The sequence below is a fragment of the Rattus norvegicus genome, chromosome 14, assembly GCF_021556685.1.
Source record: "Rattus norvegicus strain SHRSP/BbbUtx chromosome 14, alternate assembly SHRSP_T2T, whole genome shotgun sequence".
NCBI lineage: Eukaryota > Metazoa > Chordata > Mammalia > Rodentia > Muridae > Rattus > Rattus norvegicus.
Genome location: NC_141547.1, coordinates 77,762,982 through 77,782,702, shown reverse-complemented (window position 1 = coordinate 77,782,702; position 19,721 = coordinate 77,762,982). Strand labels below are relative to the sequence as shown.

At 45.3% G+C, this 19,721-nt stretch overlaps 1 protein-coding gene across 1 annotated transcript in view; it reads right to left on the bottom strand.

The window, feature by feature from the left end:
- The window catches only part of Stk32b (serine/threonine kinase 32B), a 256,406-nt gene that overhangs the window by 10,684 nt on the left and 226,001 nt on the right, over positions 1-19,721 (bottom strand). Inside the window, 4 exon segments of the mRNA NM_001107224.3 lie at positions 61-192; positions 2,527-2,652; positions 4,077-4,193; positions 9,178-9,281. Coding sequence (NP_001100694.1) covers positions 61-192; positions 2,527-2,652; positions 4,077-4,193; positions 9,178-9,281 — 479 coding nt within the window.

Below are 19,721 nucleotides of genomic sequence, written 5' to 3'. Positions count from 1 at the left end.
AGAGGGAACCAGCCTCCACACCTCCCTTCTTTCCCACAGTACCGTCCCCTGAGAGCTCACCAGGGGACAGCTGTCCTTCGTGCTGTCTCTGGACCTATGCTTGGCCAACCTCTTCTTCTTTTTGTGAAGCGGCTTGGATTCTAGAATCATCTCTTCAAGTTCAAATGTGGGGTCACAGTTCAGTCTCCCCTTCTGAATGGAGGTAGAAAGAAAAACATGTTTTGTGGTTATTTTGTCCGTGACTGGATGTGCATCCTCTACACATAGCCCAGGCACCGTCACATGTGGCAGTGACTGTTAGCTGTCACCCTGGGATGCCTCGTGTTCTGTCTGATGATAGAATCAATGCACCCTTAGCACACACACCATCCAATCAGAGACCCAGTACCAGCTGGGCAACCACACCCTGTTAACTCCCTGCATCTAGCTCTGGGGTTCTCAGCCTTCCAATGTTTCAGCCCTTTAATACACTTCTTCATGCTGTAGTGAACCCCAATCATAGAATTATTTTCATTGCTACATCATAATTGTAATTTTGCTACTGTAATGAATTGTAATGTAAATATCTGTGTTTTCTGATAATCCTAGGTGATCCCTGTAAAAGGGTCATTTTACCCCCAATGGAGTCACAACCCAGTTTGGAAAGCATGAATCTAAATCCTGTACTGTTCATACATGCAGTTGTACTTTATTTTTACTAATTATTTCATTATAGATGCAATCACTTGCTATTATTTTTCTTATGATATTTTTATAATTTAATTTGAAGTTTAATTAATGAACTTTTGAGGTAACCTTGGCAGAGACAGTGTCTTACTATGTAGCACTAGCGCCATGGCCATAGACTCACAGAGAGCTTCCTCCCTCTACCTAAACAACATTTGTGATCAACATCTGCCCAGTTCCTGGTTACCATCTCCTGGTTACCAGTTCCTTTCCACAGCTGGAACTGTCCACCCTCAAGACAGGTCCTGCTAGAGGCTTATAGCTTTACCCACCCTGACTTACAGGCCTAGGCCCTCACATCAGGGTTCCTAATCCTTGATGGCTGGCATCTTGATGGCCCACCTATCAGCCACGCAGCCCTGTGACTATGGCATCAGTAGTTCTGTAGCCACACAGGGAATCACAGTGTTGCTGTTCTCTGGTCAAGGGCTGGCATCCTCACTTATAGAGACTTGGGGTAATGGGAATGCCTGTCTTCCAAAGAACTACCTTATGCTTTTTACAGAGTACTGTGGTCCTTTCTGTTTTCCATGTCCCTGGCCTATGAGGCTCCCAGTCAAGAGAAACAAGGCCAGGTGCAGCCTCCATCCAAGACAGACAGCCTGGCCTCTGGACACTCACCTCAGTTGGTTAACTTTGGATTATATGTGACCTCTGCCCTGTGTCCACCCTTGTGTGAGATGCATAGCCTCAGTTACTAGGATTCACTGAGACAGACCCGCTAAGCTTCCAGTGTCTGTCCCTTTAAGGAAAAGTATCTTCTCAGCTGTGTCGCGGTCTGGGTACCACCACAGGCCTGCCAGCTTCAAACCTAAGTCACAAGCTAGGGTCTGCTGATCATGCCAATTTGGCCAGGATGTCACATTGTCTCAAAGCTGGTGAGTGTTAATACAGTCAGAGAGTGAGAGGAAGATGGGGTTCTCTAGGTAGGACTCTTATAACATAAGTCACAAAACCTTTGCAAGACTCACTTTCCACAGTTATTAGGTGAGGGTAATGAGGCTGACATGAGAAAATGGAGGAGGAAATTTGGGGCTCCCCGGTGCCCTTCAGTGGCACCCATACACACATTGATCTCTGTTCTGTTTGTAGAGTTCTACTGTGATAGAAGGACCCTAGCTCCTTCTATCATTCTTGACTTCCTGAGATTCGCCAAGCATCCCTACCCTGTTGTGCACATTTGACCTTGGTATTTTCCCTCTCCCAAGGAAAAGCTTGAACTCAGGCTCACATCTCCCCAAGTAGCCTGTCATCCATTGATTCATCCACTCAAATGCAGGCCATGGATCCTGTCTTGCACGAGTTCAAGCTCTGCTGGCCTCGTCCCAGATCATCTTGGGAAAATTATTTAACCTCACTCAGAATACTAACAAGATCCACTCTCTGGCTGGTATGAAGCTTCCAGGAGCCTCATGGGAGGCTCTAAGAACAATGCCAGTGCAGAGCCCACACTCAGCCCTGACTCATGTGACAGTAGCAAACCAAGGACCTCTGGTGCCTTCTAGTCCAGTGAGGATGAGCTCCCAATGGATGGCAGGCTCCCTGCGGCCAATCATCATCTGCACTAACACAGTCCTTGACACCTGTGCAGAGGGGCAGGAGAAGCCAGGGATGCTCAACAGCTCAGGGCTCCACTACAAGAAGCACGCCTTGGAAGCCTGGTCCACACACCCTGGATCTCAGTGAACTGTAAGCCTGTTGGTGACTTACTTCGGTGACCTTCAGGGAGTTCACCAATCAGTGGCAGGGGTCAGGCTTAATACCAGGAGGGGACCCATTGAAAGGGATGATACGACTCACATTGGGCACAAAGCCAGGCATCAGCGCCTTATTGAACACTGCATCCCAGTTCATGTCAGCCAGGTAGGTCATGCTCTGGATGTCACGGAGGCTGGACAGACGGATCTCGGGGTCCTTGGTCAGCAGCTGCAGTCAGGGGGCAAAGGCACAATGTGAATGGTGCACCCCATAGGAATGAGCATGGACTTGGAACATGTTGCCTCACTCAGTACTTATGCTATGCCAGGCAGTGTCCTACCCCATCTGGGTTCTCTCTGGAATATTAAATGTAACTGCTATAACAGGGAGCGAGTACAAGGTTGACTCTCTTCTCTAAGGTCATCTGGCAAGCTACTCTTGGGGAGAGACTAAGTTTTTAGCCCTCTGATAAGCAGCCTCTCTCTGATGTTCACGAACGCTTTGATTGGAAAGAACAGGCTGGCTGCCTCATCAGAGGACTTATGACTCGGTTTCACAAGAATTAAACAGAATTTTCCCCTAGGAGTTACAAGGTGATCTCTGCATCCTAACTGAGTGGTCCACTTTTAGCTTCTCTTGAAGGCCAGTTTCTGCTAATGGAGCTAGAGTTTAAAAACAGCTATAATGGGGCTGGTGTCTCAATGGTTAAGGGCTTTCCTTGTACAAGACCCCAGATTTGGGTCCCAGGACTCTCATAGTAGCTCAAAAACCTCCACAGACACCAGGCCACATATGTGGTATACATACATACATGCAGAAAAAGCACCCATACACACTAAAGTTATTGATTAATTAAAAAAGAATAGCTATATGCCAATACTTTGCATTTTCTGTGTTTGTGTATGCATATGTGTAGATGTATGTGCATATGTATAGATATGTGTGCAAATATGTAGATATGTATGCATATGTGTAGATGTGTATGCATATGTGTAGATGTGTATGCATATGTGTAGATGTGTGTGCATGAGTATGTGAAGATCAGTGGTTTCCATGTCTTCCTCAATTGCTCTCTATCTTATGTTTAGTGGTAGGGTCTCTCACTGAACCTGGAGCTCATGGATTTAGCTAGATTGACCAGTAAGCTTAGGAGTCCTTCTATCTCTTCCTTCCAAGTGTGGCATACTGCTGAACTCGGACTTTTAGGTGGGTGTTGTGGGTCCAAACTCAGGCTGCCATGCTGAGACCTCCTGAGATTGGCTGTTGTTTCCTGGGAGCAAGAGGAGACCCCCACTTTCATCATAGGTCTGGGGTGAGGCCCAACAGGATTAGTAAGGACCTCACATGTGCTAAAGAGGAATGGGACACCCTTCTTGTTGGTACTGTCACTATCATCGCAGGAACATCTTAACTCTATACATGCAGTGGTCAGGACCACAGCATACATTCTACTAGGAGTAGTTCCTAACACCAGCAACCACATGCAATGGATATTTCTGTCTAATAGGAACTTGCCGTGAACAGGGAAGAGTCTGGGCCAGGCTGTCACATGCCTGACTGTGCTGGGCTTTGTAATCTGTGTATGTCACCATGGTCACATTCATTTCTGGGTGTGGCTGCACTAGCCTTCTACACAGCTGCCCAACCTTTACCTTCTTCAGCAGGTCCACCATCCCCTCACACCACGTGGAGGAGTAGTGGACACGTTCCACCTTGAACATGTTGAGGATCTCGTCGACGGGTGTGGCCGAGTGGATTTCATATGGCCTCTGCAACAAAGGACAATGCCAGAATCAGAGAGAAGGTCTTGGTGGAGGCAGCACCCTCTTGTTCAAGGACTGTGTGAGTATGGGAACTGATCCAGATTCCTTTAAAGATACTGTGAACTGTTCTCTCTCAGCAGGGCAGTGCAAGAAGAGGGCATGGAGGGACTCTCTTGGCCATAGGAGGCTGAGGTATTTTGTCTGTGAGTGGAAGAGGCAGGACTCACTCAGCAGCTATGGTCACAGGCTGGAGTACTGACACTTGCCACTGAGCAGCCACTAGTGACAAGGTCATACACTCCATCTACTGGGAGATCAGCCACCACCTCTCTCTGTCTTGGCTGAACAGGTCTGTGAGTGATCAGACAGGATCACTACCCTATTGGCCATGTGTTGGTGCTGTATGAATGCTAGGAAGAAACCTATAGAATCCATGCTTGTGAGTGTATATGCATGCATGTATATACATGGTCATGTGTGCATCTGTGTGTAGGCCAGAAGTGGACATTGAGTGTCATTCACCCTCTACTTAGTTATTTTGAGACAGACTCTCTTACTCAACCCGGATCTCACCAAATGGGTTAGACTGGCTGGCTAGAGAGTTTCTGTTCCCTCCAGTTTTTGCCTCCCTAGCCCTGGAGTTATAGGTGTTTGCTGCTGTACCCATTTCTTTAACAGATTTTAGGGATCCTACTCCATTCTCATGTTCATAGTGCTTTGTTGACTATGCCATGACCCATCGCTAATCATGAGAACTTTAACCTTCAGATGTAGGAGGCATGTACATTTAAAGTTACCCTGGGGCACTACACTGAGGTACTCCTAACTCGGGAGCCCGAGGTTTAGCCCTCCCCTGTTTGGGTGGGCATGGAGGCACAGGCCTTCCTCCAAGTTAAACAGCGAGTGTTAAGGCCTGTAATGCATCCGCTCACAGTGACGGATTCCACTAGTGCATTGTTCCATTGTCCTTAGGACGCCCTGACTCAGAAGCTGCTCTCTTTACAGGGTACGGTGATTGCGAGGCCTGCTGGCAAGAGTGGTTTCCAGCAGCAGGAAACTGGGTGGCTTGTTGCAGAGTGCAGTTATGTCTTTATTCCGGGAAACTCATTTTTTTTTTTTTTTAAGAAAAAGGCAATTTGCTGTGAAATGGAAGCATAAAACGGGAGAGAACTGGTGTGGGCCCGCCATATCACCTGCTAGAGTATGGCTGGCAAACCACTGGATCCTATGTATGCCTGTGTATTCTTTTTACTCAGAATAACCGGCCTTCAGGCAACTTGAGACTCCAAAGCCTCAGAATTCAACCCCTCCTCCCCCCAGGTACTGATCTCCACAGAGACAGTAAGTCTGGGAAAAGACAAGAAAGCTGGAACCCCCTGATAACAGACCCAGGAAAGAGCAGAATCACCTCCTGGGCTCTGTCACCCAACTCTGACTCCAGGCCCTATGGTCTGCCTGCTTCACTGAGATAGTCAGCAGCCTCCTCATTAGGTGGAGCCCTGCTCCAGTGGTGCCCACAGCAGTCCTTGGTTCTGCACGGGAGCCTCTCTCTATGGGGCATTCCAGGCCGTCTTCCTTCATTGATTTAGCCTCTCTATACCCCAATATTTTTGCTTACAGTCGCCAAAAGGTGCTGGCTGGAGACAAAGACAAGAGGGAACACACAGAGAAGTTGTTGGTAGTCAAGCTAAGAGGGCAACATGGTCCTGACTGGGTCTCCAAGCCTCGCCTTCTACTGATAGGGAACTCCTTGCATCATGGCCTCCGAGGTAGGTACCATTCAGTGTGCTGTTGCTAGTGTCTAGAATCACATTGTAGATCATCTCATTACCAGCCTCGGCTCCAAATATTCTCAGCACTGGAGTTGGACCTCTTATACCAGGGTCTCTCCTTGTAGCAGCACCCGGAAGCAGGTGATACCCAGGCTTATATCTGCTTGTTATCACTTCTCTGTTGCTTCCCTGCATACATCTGAGGTACGGCATTGTACCATGTACCAAGCAAAGCTCTCAGGGACCTCCATGGAAGTTCCCTGACTGCCCTATGACGTGGTGGGATTCAGTGATGACTCAGCCTCCCTTCTCCGCCCTGTTCACACTATTGCCAACAGCAGTGTGGCTCACAGATGAGCCAGCTTAGCTGTCAATCTTGAACTCCCCTTCGCTCTTCCCACCTGTGTCCTCCATGCCTGAGCTTCACGCACAGCTTCCGTGGAGACAAGCTACTTATATGCTGACATTGTCTTCTGCGCTCTGTTCCTCAGCCTATGCGGCCAGGTCTCTCTGGTTACATTTTGCCCCCCCCCCCTCCACAGTAACTGTATTCATTATCTCTCTTCAGCATGCGTCATGGTGTGGATAAGCATTTCAGCCGGCAAACCTGCAGCCTTATTGTCTGGTAGATAGTAACCAGGCCGGGCCCAGCCACATAGTGTTTAAAGGATGCTAAGCCCTTGAAGGGTGCTGTTCTGAGACCACAGCAGGCCTCTCTGGGTGGGAGTCTTGCTGAGGTTAGATAGATGGGGCTTGTACAGTGCTGACCACCAGGTACCAAGGTATACTGGGTAATTAACATCACTAGGTCGTTAAATCTCCACAAACACCTGCGGGGGAGACAGAACAGAGGTTGACAGAGGATCTGAACACTCCCACTGCTTACGAGTCCTGCTTAAGGTAGCCAAATGGGGTTCCCAATGAGCCAGTGAGGTTCCTCTCAGTCTCTTTGTCTGTTACAAAGAAGCAGCTTCCCACCAAATAAGAAGGAAAACTCCCTGCTTGGGATAGCTGTGTGAAGTGACTTCTTTCTGCAAGCGAGGAGCCCGTTGGACCCCAAAGGTGACTCTTTGTCAGGGTGGCATCCAGGTCTGTGCTGCAGGTCACTAAGTATCTTCTATGCGGACACGGTCAGGAGGCAGAGTCTCCTTACACCGAGTCAGCGCTCCAGTCTGCCTTTTCTGTTCCGAAAGCTCCAGGCTGACGGCACCTTGCTCCGTGTTTAAACTGCAATCTCAGATGGTGCTCACATGGGTTGTCTTTTTCCCAACGTAGGTTTGCAGGAATAAGAGCTCACATTCTGCTCTGACTTCCAAGAGAAGCTGTGTCTGTCCCCTGCACCTCTTGCCCAGGTTGTAAATAAATAGTTTCTATTTGTTTACACAGGAGACCAGGTCTCTTTGTTCTCCCTGCGAGGTGAAAACTTCATGGCAGAGACAGCTGTTTTCTGTCAGAACTAGGGAATTTTTGAGACACTGGCTAACAAGCCACACTAGTAGTTCATGTCCCCACATGCCTTTTCTGGAGTTCCCCAGCAATTAGCTCCTAGACCTCCCAGTGGGGAAGCCCCTGTTACTTTCTTTGTCTCTAAGAAGCAAGGAGCCTCAGTTCTGTCAGAGCTGTCACTGATAGCAGGGTATAAATGGCCAGGAAAAAAGGATGACCACACAGTCTACAAATAAACTGAGCATTGGAAGGGGCTGTGGAACCAGAATGAAACCTAGAAAGCAAAGGAATTCACAACTCACTGACCCTCTGTTGGACAATGCTGACATGGAAATACGGTTGGGAGAAAGGCTCACCTAGTTCCTAACAGGTGATCTTTCCAATACTTACATCATCCCTGTATCACAGGCCCTCGCTGGCCCTGTGACTCTATTCCCTTGAACGTGGTCTCTGAGTAGAAAACTCAAGAATGAGACATGAACTTAATTTTTAAGGAGCAGGCTTATCTTTTCTATCCTTGGGGCTTCTTTGCCAAGCCATCACTGGCCCTTGAGGAATAATAGCCATCATCCTTCCCTCTTTTGAGGGCCACTGTGCAACAAGGTCACCTGCATGATGGACTGCATTAAATCGCGGCCTCTGGGGGACAAGCATCCTGGTTCATCTTGGGTTGGCCAATGCTTGTGTTCCCTGGTGGCACCAGAACCAGAAAGGAACTGCCAGAACAAGTGAGCCCATGTAGTACCAATTCTTCTATTCAGTGCTTAAGGGAGCAAACAAGTTCTCATTTTCTCTGCATTCTAAAAATGCCATGCACTGTAATTAAGCTTTTGAGGAATTCGTAGAAATAACCGAGTTCAAGAGTAGAAAAATAGTTGGCCCAACTAGAGTGAGAATCTTTGTGCTTACAGAGGAGTTCAGGTATAGAATACTTTCATCATTCATTCATTCATTCATTCATTCATTCAAGAAGCATTCATTCATTTCCCACTCTCCTAAAGAAGGGATTCTCCCACCAAAACAAGATCCTGATTTCATGCACACTGCCGTCCATCGTGGTGAATATCCACATAAGCAAACAGGTGCAAAGCTGTGTTAGACTTGCAGACAGTGGGGTCAGCAAACTGAGTTTTGGGTATTGGATCCACAGAGACAGTAAAAGCAGGGAGAGTGCCACAGTCCAGGGAAAATTGTCCCCTAACTCTAGTTCCACAAAATATCTTCTCTATTACATAGCTGAAGAAAACATGGGCTGGGGAGTCGAGTTGACATATTCCAATTATACTTGTGCAAAGAAAACATGCTTTGAAAGTAGCCTGGTCAAAAGAATTTGTGCTTAAATAAAAATGTGAGGCTCCATAGTTTTCAGCAATGCAGTGCAGACTAGCCCAAAAATAGAACCAGGCACTGACTGTCCCGTATCGCTGTTAGAGATTCCTGAGTTATGTGTTTGGGAAAGATGGTTGGAAATAAAAGAGAAACGAGAGAGGATACCCAATCAAGCAGCAGCAGCAGGGAAGTTGAGCTTGCATGCAACTCTGAATACAGAGGAAAGTGTATGAAAATCAAAGGCCAGGGTGCTTCAACATAGAGCCAGTCATTCACCTTCTGCAGCCTCCTTCCCTGGCCTGCGCACAGAGAAGGATCTCTTTCCTTATCAAAAGAATGAGTGACTAGGTTAGAGCTCTCTGGTGGCCAAAATCCAGGCTAGCACCCCTTCCTGGCATCTCACCAGCTTTGCAGATTGAAGTCCTCCCTTCTATAGGACTTACCCAGCCTCGTAGCAGCTCATAGGCTGTGACACCCAGGGACCACCAGTCCACGGGGTATGAGTACCCAGGGCCTCCATCCACATACACCTGAAAGATTTCAGGAGCTGTAACGACAAGGCAGAGACAACATCAGCCACACTTTGACTTGAGCACAGGGAGACAAGCCAACTGGTACTTATCTTACTACCACCAACTCCCGCCCCTGGCGAGCTACAGAGGCATTGGAAGGAGCAGAGTGTGTGTTCCCATGCTAGTAGCCAGGGAGGTACTTGGCTATGAGTCACACTGCGAGACCGTAGCATAACTCACTCCTACAGTGGAAAGTAAGACCTGAGCACATGAGTTTGGAGGATTGCCATTCTCTCTCAGAATCAACATGGGCCAGCTATTAGGTGCTGAGCACTCTGTGCCTACAGCCCAGCTCAGGAATGATCCAGGCATGGAGTCAGACAGAGAGCCAACATAGTGGACTCCTGGTGGCAAGGACAGGAGGTGGCAGCTGTCTTAGGGGCAATGGGTTTATGATCATGGCAGAGGCAATGTTTTTGTAAAGGGATAGATGTAAAGGGATGGTGTGGAGGTGTTTGCTACCTGCCCGGGGATGGCACAGGTTGACATGGCTGATTTGATGTTATGTGAATTTTACACCCCCCACTGTTCTAGAGAACCACTAGACTGAAGTTGTCAGGGTTTCAGGTGGCACTGAGGGCATCAAGAAGAAATTGGGGCTGCCCCCATGGAGAGCTCATAAGCAACACCCCACGAGCAAACTTGAGCCTCGGGACCACAGGTAAGACAAACCTTCCTGCTCCAAGTGATCTGCCTGGTGAACTCAGGACACACAGAGGCAAAATTCCTCTAGGACTGGACACTTCCGGTTTTTAGCGGGATTCCCAAACTCGCGGATCCCTGCCCACAGCAGCTCATTGCTCCCAAACCACGTGGGAGAGAGCGCTCACCACCCAGACAGGTGGGCACTCCTGAGACTACAGAGCGGAAGAGACTACCAACACTGCCCACCCCTGCCCACATCCCTGGCCCAAGAGGAAACTGTATACGGCCTCTGGGTTCCTGGAGATAAGGGCACAGGAGCAGCAGGTCCCCTGCATCTGAGACACCACCGGAACCTGAAGGGACTGACCAATTAAACAGTTCTCTGCACCCAAATCCCATGGGAGGGAGAGCTAAACCTTCAGAGAGGCAGACACACCTGGGAAACCAGAAGAGACTACACTCTGCCCACATTACTGATTCCAGAGGAAAACACCAAACGCCATCTGGAACCCTGGTGCACGGAAGCTCCCGGAAAGGGCAGCACAGCTCTTCCTGGTTGCTGCCCCCTCGGAGAGCTCATAAGCAACACCCCACGAGCAAACTTGAGCCTCGGGACCACAGGTAAGACAAACCTTCCTGCTCCAAGCAACCTGCCTGGTGAACTCAAGACACAGGCCCACAGGAACAGCTGAAGACCTGTAGATAGGAAAAACTACACGCCCAAAAGCAGAACACTCTGTTCCCATAACTGGCTGAAAGAAAACAGGAAAACAGGTCTACAGCACTCCTGACACACAGGCTTATAGGACAGTCTAGCCACTGTCAGAAATAGCAGAACAAAGTAACACTAGAGATAATCTGATGGCGAGAGGCAAGTGCAGGAACCCAAGCAACAGAAACCAAGACTATATGGCATCATCGGAGCTCAATTCTCCCACCAAAGCAAACACAGAATATCCAAATACACCGAAAAGCAAGATCTAGTTTCAAAATCATATTTGATCATGATGCTGGAGGACTTCAAGAAAGACATGAAGAACTCCCTTAGAGAAACACAGGAAAACATTAATAAACAAGTAGAAGCCTACAGAGAGGAATCACAAAAATCCCTGAAAGAATTCCAGGAAAATACAATCAAACAGTTGAAGGAATTAAAAATGGAAATAGAAGCAATCAAGAAAGAACACATGGAAACAACCCTGGATATAGAAAACCAAAAGAAGAGACAAGGAGCCGTAGATACAAGCTTCACCAACAGAATACAAGAGATAGAAGAGAGAATCTCAGGAGCAGAAGATTCCATAGAAATCATCGACTCAACTGTCAAAGATAATGTAAAGTGGAAAAAGCTACTGGTCCAAAACATACAGGAAATCCAGGACTCAATGAGAAGATCAAACCTAAGGATAATAGGTATAGAAGAGAGTGAAGACTCCCAGTTCAAAGGACCAGTAAATATCTTCAACAAAATCATAGAAGAAAACTTCCCTAACCTAAAGAAAGAGATACCCATAAGCATAAAAGAAGCCTACAGAACTCCAAATAGATTGGACCAGAAAAGAAATTCCTCCCGTCACATAATTGTCAAAACACCAAATGCACAAAATAAAGAAAGAATATTAAAAGCAGTAAGGGAAAAAGGCCAAGTAACATATAAAGGCAGACCTATGAGAATAACACCAGACTTTTCGCCAGAGACTATGAAAGCCAGAAGATCCTGGACAGATGTCATACAGACCCTAAGAGAACACAAATGCCAGCCCAGGTTACTGTATCCTGCAAAACTCTCAATTAACATAGATGGAGAAACCAAGATATTCCATGACAAAACCAAATTTACACAATATCTTTCTACAAATCCAGCGCTACAAAGGATAATAAATGATAAAGCCCAAAATAAGGAGGCAAGCTACACCCTAGAAGAAGCAAGAAACTAATCATCTTGGCAACAAAACAAAGAGAAGAAAAGCACACAAACACAACCTCATATACAAATATGAATATAACAGGAAGCAATAATCACTATTCCTTAATATCTCTCAACATCAATGGCCTCAACTCCCCAATAAAAAGACATAGATTAACAAACTGGATACGCAACGAGGACCCTGCATTCTGCTGCCTACAGGAAACACACCTCAGAGACAAAGACAGACACTACCTCAGAGTGAAAGGCTGGAAAACAATTTTCCAAGCAAATGGTCAGAAGAAGCAAGCTGGAGTAGCCATTCTAATATCAAATAAAATCAATTTTCAACTAAAAGTCATCAAAAAAGATAAGGAAGGACACTTCATATTCATCAAAGGAAAAATCCACCAAGATGAACTCTCAATCCTAAATATCTATGCCCCAAATACAAGGGCACCTACATACGTAAAAGAAACCTTACTAAAGCTCAAAACACACATTGAACCTCACACAATAGTAGTAGGAGATTTCAACACCCCACTCTCATCAATGGACAGATCATGGAAACAGAAATTAAACAGAGACATAGACAGACTAAGAGAAGTCATGAACCAAATGGACTTAACAGATATTTATAGAACATTCTATCCTAAAGCAAATGGATATACATTCTTCTCAGCTCCTCATGATACTTTCTCCAAAATTGACCATATAATTGGTCAAAAAACGGGCCTCAACAGGTACAGAAAGGTAGAAATAATCCCATGCGTGCTATCAGACCACCACGGCCTAAAGCTGGTCTTCAATAACAATAAGGGAAGAACGCGCACATATACGTGGAAGCTGCACAATGCTATACTCAACGATATCCTGGTCAAGGAAGAAATAAAGAAAGAAATTAAAGACTTCTTAGAATTTAATGAAAATGAAGGTACAACATACTCAAACTTATGGGACACAATGAAAGCTGTGCTAAGAGGAAAACTCATAGCTCTGAGTGCCTGCAGAAAGAAACAGGAAAGAGCATATGTCACCAGCTTGACAGCACACCTAAAAGCTCTAGAACAAAAAGAAGCAAATACACCCAGGAGAAGTAGAAGGCAGGAAATAATCAAACTCAGAGCTGAAATCAACCAAGTAGAAACAAAAAGGACCATAGAAAGAATCAACAGAACCAAAAGTTGGTTCTTTGAGAAAATCAACAAGATAGATAAACCCTTAGCCAGACTAACAAGAGGACACAGAGAGTGTGTCCAAATTAAGAAAATCAGAAATGAAAAGGGAGACATAACTACAGAATCAGAGGAAATGCAAAAAATCATCAGATCTTACTATAAAAGCCTATATTCAACAAAACTTGAAAATCTGCAGGAAATGGATAATTTCCTAGACAGATATCAGGTACCGAAGTTAAATCAGGAACAGATAAACCAGTTAAACAACCCCATAACTCCTAAGGAAATAGAAGCAGTCATTAAAGGTCTCCCAACCAAAAAGAGCCCAGGTCCAGACGGGTTTAGTGCAGAATTCTATCAGACCTTCATAGAAGACCTCATACCAATACTATCCAAACTATTCCACAAAATTGAAACAGATGGAGCACTACCGAATTCCTTCTATGAAGCCACAATTACTCTTATACCTAAACCACACAAAGACCCAACAAAGAAAGAGAACTTCAGACCAATTTCCCTTATGAATATCGACGCAAAAATACTCAATAAAATTCTGGCAAACCGAATCCAAGAGCACATCAAAATGATCATCCACCATGATCAAGTAGGCTTCATCCCAGGCATGCAGGGATGGTTTAATATACGGAAAACCATCAACGTTATCCATTATATAAACAAACTGAAAGAACAAAACCACATGATCATTTCATTAGATGCTGAGAAAGCATTTGACAAAATTTAACACACTTTCATGATAAAAGTCCTGGAAAGGATAGGAATTCAAGGCCCATACCTAAACATAGTAAAAGCCATATACAGCAAACCAGTTGCTAACATTAAACCAAATGGAGAGAAACTTGAAGCAATCCCACTAAAATCAGGGACTAGACAAGGCTGCCCACTCTCTCCCTACTTATTCAATATAGTTCTTGAAGTTCTAGCCAGAGCAATCAGACAACAAAAGGAGATCAAAGGGATACAAATCAGAAAAGAAGAAGTCAAAATATCACTATTTGCAGATGATATGATAGTATATTTAAGTGATCCCAAAAGTTCCACCAGAGAACTACTAAAGCTGATAAACAACTTCAGCAAAGTGGCTGGGTATAAAATTAACTCAAATAAATCAGTAGCCTTCCTCTACACAAAAGAGAAACAAGCCGAGAAAGAAATTAGGGAAACGACACCCTTCATAATAGACCCAAATAATATAAAGTACTTCGGTGTGACTTTAACCAAGCAAGTAAAAGATCTGTACAATAAGAACTTCAAGATTCTGAAGAAAGAAATTGAAGAAGACCTCAGAAGATGTGTAGAGGGCCGCAATAACATTCACCACCACTAGATGGCGCTGGCTTCCACTGCGCCCCACGTGGAAGGCCGAGCTAGACAAGATGGCGCTGGCCTCTGCCGCGCCAGCCGACTTCCTTTCAGGAAGTTAACTGTGTGCGCATGTACAAGAGTGCCTTTGTGCCAGGTCTTTGCCTACTCCGGGGCGTGCCTAATGAGATCATGGGTAAGTGACCAATCAGGTGTGGATGCGCCGCGCTAGGGTGTATATAAGCCATGCCATGCCGGCACGCGGGGCTCTCCTTAAGATTCAATAAACGTTTTAGCTGTAGGAAGGATTCGTATGTCCCCGAATGTTTTCTTGCTGGCGAGGGTGCGCGGGACATTTGGTGCCGAGAACCGGGGACAAACGCCTCACCATCGCTGGCGCTGAGGAGAGCCTCCATTCACGGAAAGGGTCTAGAAGCTGCAGGATGCGGGTGAGACCCTGAGAGACAATGTTTAGCCTTGATCTGTTCCACCTCACTCCCTTGCTAGATGCGGCAGAAGCCTCTATTATTGTTTTGGCAGCCCTCGGGTTTTTTCTATTGGCCTTTGAGTTTCTAGCTACTGCCAGGCAGCGTCAGAGGTCGCATGGGAGCCACCCAGCTGTAACAGCAAAGCAAAGAGCGCGAGAGGAGGGGCAAGGCGGCATGTTAGAAACAGTGTTGGATAAAAAATTAAAGAGCTCAAGGAAAAATAACAAGCAGACAGTCCCCTCCAATGCGGAGGCGAGAGATCGGGGAAAAACGCCCCGGGAGAGAAAAAGGGAAGAGATAAAAGGAACACAGTATTTTGGGAGAAAAACTTTGTCTTTGTGCTTGTAAAAGGTGTGATTAGGGTCTGGAAGCTTTACAGAGTCATACTGATTAGACTTGATAGAGGTAGACCGCCTGAAAATTTATTCAGGAGAATCAAACAACAGGACATCTCAATGCCCATGCACAGCTTGATGGAGTTAATGTAATTGGGTTGTGAGTGGAAATATTCAGGACTGTGTTTCACTTCCATACCATTTGTGAATGTCAGTTGTGCTGCTCAGATATCCCGTAATATATCTCAGTATCTTACAGGAATTGGGTTTCAACATGTTGATGGACTAGTCCAGGAATTGAGACAATCCATCATCCATATCAACTCCACTCGAGTGGATAGTCACCGTGAAAGTGGTGGGAAAGAGAAAATCCTACCTCTCTGCTGACACCATCTGGTTTTTTCCCTCTTTGTCTATTGTCTGTCCTTGGTGCACCAAGATGTCCCCATGTCTGTCAATTTATGTCTGTGGTTCTTGCTTCTCGTTGTTTAAATGTTTTATGTTTCATGTTCAAAAGAAAAAATGGTAAAAACTTTATCTGCTGGTCGTTCACACCTTGACTTGGTTTTAACTCGCTTCAAGAAGGGAACAATAAATAAAAAGCAGTTTCCATTGGGTTTTAGAGCCTACATCTGTAGCTAGAAGCCTAAGTCCTCTGGGCAAGCTCCCCAGGGAGTGGCTAAATGTTTATACTAGCTGATCTTAAAGGCACCAGCAGCTCCTCAGCTTCTTTGGTACAAAACTGATGGCTGTTAATCTTAGAAAAATCTTTGACTGTGATTATTAGACTCAACAGGTGACAATGTGCTTCTCTTAAAATCATAGCTAAAAAGGTAAAAATGGTGTTTGGTCTAAATATTAAAGATATGTGTAGCCACTTCAATTTTGTTTCTGATTGGTTTTAAATGTATAAATATGCTCTACTTGCCTTGGTTATGGACTATTGGCTTTCAAGTTATTGGATATGGTTAAAAAGGTATAATATTGGTAACAGAAAGTTGACATAAAGCTGGTAATTTGGATGGAGTCATTCTAGACAACATGTGGCATGAGCCAACCTAGGGAAACAGGTCTAAATTGAGATAATATTTTTATGGAACTCTTATTCTAGAAACCAGGCTTCTAAAAGAATTTAGGACAATGTCTCTTTGTTGAGGTATTAGAGACTACACCATCGTGCGTTCATATATAAGAATTGACAGTCAAGCTTTGTACTAGATTGTTGAAGGTCGAGTTTTGCTTTCCAAAGTTGTGGTTTGCCCTGAAGCTATCTGTATTTTGATGCTAATTTCACTGCCCCAAGAACAGCTGCCTAGTCAGTACTCAGAACTCAGGTGACTTCCCAAAGTTGTGGTTGTGCTCTGATGTTACAAGGAGAATTTAAGGATTGTGATTAAAGATTGCCAATGTTACATTGACTAACTCAAACTTATTTTTAATTAAGAAAAAATCAAACAGGTAGAGATTGTTACAAGATTTACAAAGGATTGATGAGGTTTTAGAACTTGTGAGAGCATTACAGCCAGTTTCCTTCCTCCAACTGCCATTTCAAGATAGATTTAGAGGATTGATTTTGAGTTTTCATTTCGTGAGCTTGCTTATAATTTTAGATAGCCCATAAAGTGATATCATTAGGAATGGCTAACAGCCTTATATTATGTAATTTTGTTGCTTCTTCGATGTAAGAAGTTAGAACCTTAAATCTTTCAGTGTATATGGAAATTTTTACTACAAACTTTTGCTCTCAAAATGAGCTTTAATATTTGGGGAGTAGCTGTTAGACTACTCCAGAAAAGAATATTTGAAACTAATTTTAAGCTTCTAAGGATATGTTAATTGGCTAAGTACCTCACCTTACCAGAGGACTTAAGCCTTTGTTATCCACATTGGAGGTAAAGCTTCAGTTGTGTTAATACAAAATTGTAGGCTAGAGTCAGGGAAGTATTTTAAAAAGAAACCTGGTAAAACATACCTTATTCCAAACAGCAATCAAATTGGTTATTACAAAATACTGATATTTGGCCTATTACATATACAAATTTTTCAGGCAAAATTGATAATTTTACTCTTTACATGCTTTTGTACTTCCTGTATATTTGTGCATACAACCCATAGGAAATGCGCTTACTGTATTTATAGGTGGTTCATCTAATGAAAAGGCTACATGTATGATTGGATCACTTGTTGATTCTCGAGTTTCTGCTGTTTCAGCACAGATTATTAAATTCCATGCTTTAGCCACTGTTTTTAAAATGTTTTTAAAAAAATCAAGCTTTCAATTCACATACTGATAGCCAATGTGTGGCTTGTTGTTTACAATTGATTTCAATTACTTAATGCTTTATTAGAGACAGGTTTTCTACTTAAAATCAATGAGTGATTTCAGTGTGAATGTCTGACAACTCACTGTCCTTTCAGTGCTCTGGCTCAGACAACTAAATTAAACCTTAGACTCATACCTAACTTTGAAAATGGTAATAGAGTTGATATGAAAAGAAGAAGACTCCATTTGCTTACTTTAAATTCTCAGCCTCGCCCTGACAGCTCAGGGATTTCTAGTAAGACTGAAATTGGACAATATTTACAGGATTTGACATTTCTAATTAATGCTTATGTTTAGGTAAATAAAGCTGGTGAGGGGCTAGAGAGATGGCTTAGTGGTTAAGAGCACTAAGTACGAGGTGGGCACTCCTGAGGCTGCAGAGCGGAGGAGACCACCAACACTGCCCACCCCTGCCCACATCCCTGGCCCAAGAGGCAACTGTATAAGGCCTCTGGGTTCCCGTAGGGGAGGGCCCGGGAGCGGCAGGACCCCTGCGCCTGAGACACTGCCGGAACCTGAAGGAAACAGACCGGATAAACAGTTCTCTGCACCCAAATCCCGTGGGAGGGAGAGCTGAACCTTCAGAGAGGCGGACACGCCTGGGAAACCAGAAGAGACTGCACTCTGTGCACATCCAGGCGCCAGAGGAAAACACCAAACGTCATCTGGAACCCTGGTGCACGGAGGCTCCTGGAAAGAGCGGCGCAGATCTTCCCGGTTGCTGCCACAGCGGAGAGGACTTAGGCAGTACCCCACGAGCAAACTTGAGCCTTGGAACTGCAGGTAGGACCAACTTTTCCCCTGCAAGAAACCTGCCTGGTGAACTCAGGACACACAGAGGCAAAATTCCTCTAAGGCCGGGCACTTCCTGTGTTTACCGGAAGTCCCACACCGGCAGATCCCGGACCGCAGCAGCTCTCTGCTCCCAAACCCCGTGGGAGAGAGACCTCATCGCCTGATCAGGTGGGCACTCCTGAGGCTGCAGAGGGGAGGAGACCACCAACACTGCCCACCCCTGCCCACATCCCTGGCCCAAGAGGCAACTGTATAAGGCCTCTGGGTTCCCGTAGGGGAGGGCCCGGGAGCGGCAGGACCCCTGCGCCTGAGACACTGCCGGAACCTGAAGGAAACAGACCGGATAAACAGTTCTCTGCACCCAAATCCCGTGGGAGGGAGAGCTGAACCTTCAGAGAGGCGGACACGCCTGGGAAACCAGAAGAGACTGCACTCTGTGCACATCCAGGCGCCAGAGGAAAACACCAAACGTCATCTGAAACCCTAGTGCACGGAGGCTCCCGGAAGGAGCGGCACAGATTTTCCCGGTTGCTGCCACAGCGGAGAGGACTTAGGCAGTACCCCACGAGCAAACTTGAGCCTTGGAACCACAGGTAGGACCAATTTTTCCCCTGCAAGAAACCTGCCTGGTGAACTCAAGACACAGGCCCACAGGAACAGCTGAAGACCTGTAGAGAGGAAAAACTACACGCCCGAAAGCAGAACACTCTGTCCCCATAACTGGCTGAAAGAAAACAGGAAAACAGGTCTACAGCACTCCTGACACACAGGTTATAGGACAGTCTAGCCACTGTCAGAAATAGCAGAACAAAGTAACACTAGAGATAATCTGATGGCGAGAGGCAAGCACAGGAACCCAAGCAACAGAAACCAAGACTACATGGCATCATCGGAGCCCAATTCTCCCACCAAAGCAAACACGGAATATCCAAACACACCAGAAAAGCAAGACCTAGTTTCAAAATCATATTTGATCATGATGCTGGAGGACTTCAAGAAAGACATAAAGAACTCCCCTAGAGAACAAGTAGAAGCCTACAGAGAGGAATCGCAAAAATCCCTGAACGAATTCCAGGAAAACACAATCAAACAGTTGAAGGAATTAAAAATGGAAATAGAAGCAATCAAGAAAGAACACATGGAAACAACCCTGGACATAGGAAATCAAAAGAAAAGACAAGGAGCTGTAGATACAAGCTTCACCAACAGAATTCAAGAGATGGAAGAGAGAATCTCGGGAGCAGAAGATTCCATAGAAATCATTGACTCAACTGTCAAAGATAATGTAAAGCGGAAAAAGCTACTGGTCCAAAACATACAGGAAATCCAGGACTCAATGAGAAGATCAAACCTAAGGATAATAGGTATAGAAGAGAGTGAAGACTCCCAGCTCAAAGGACCAGTAAATATCTTCAACAAAATCAT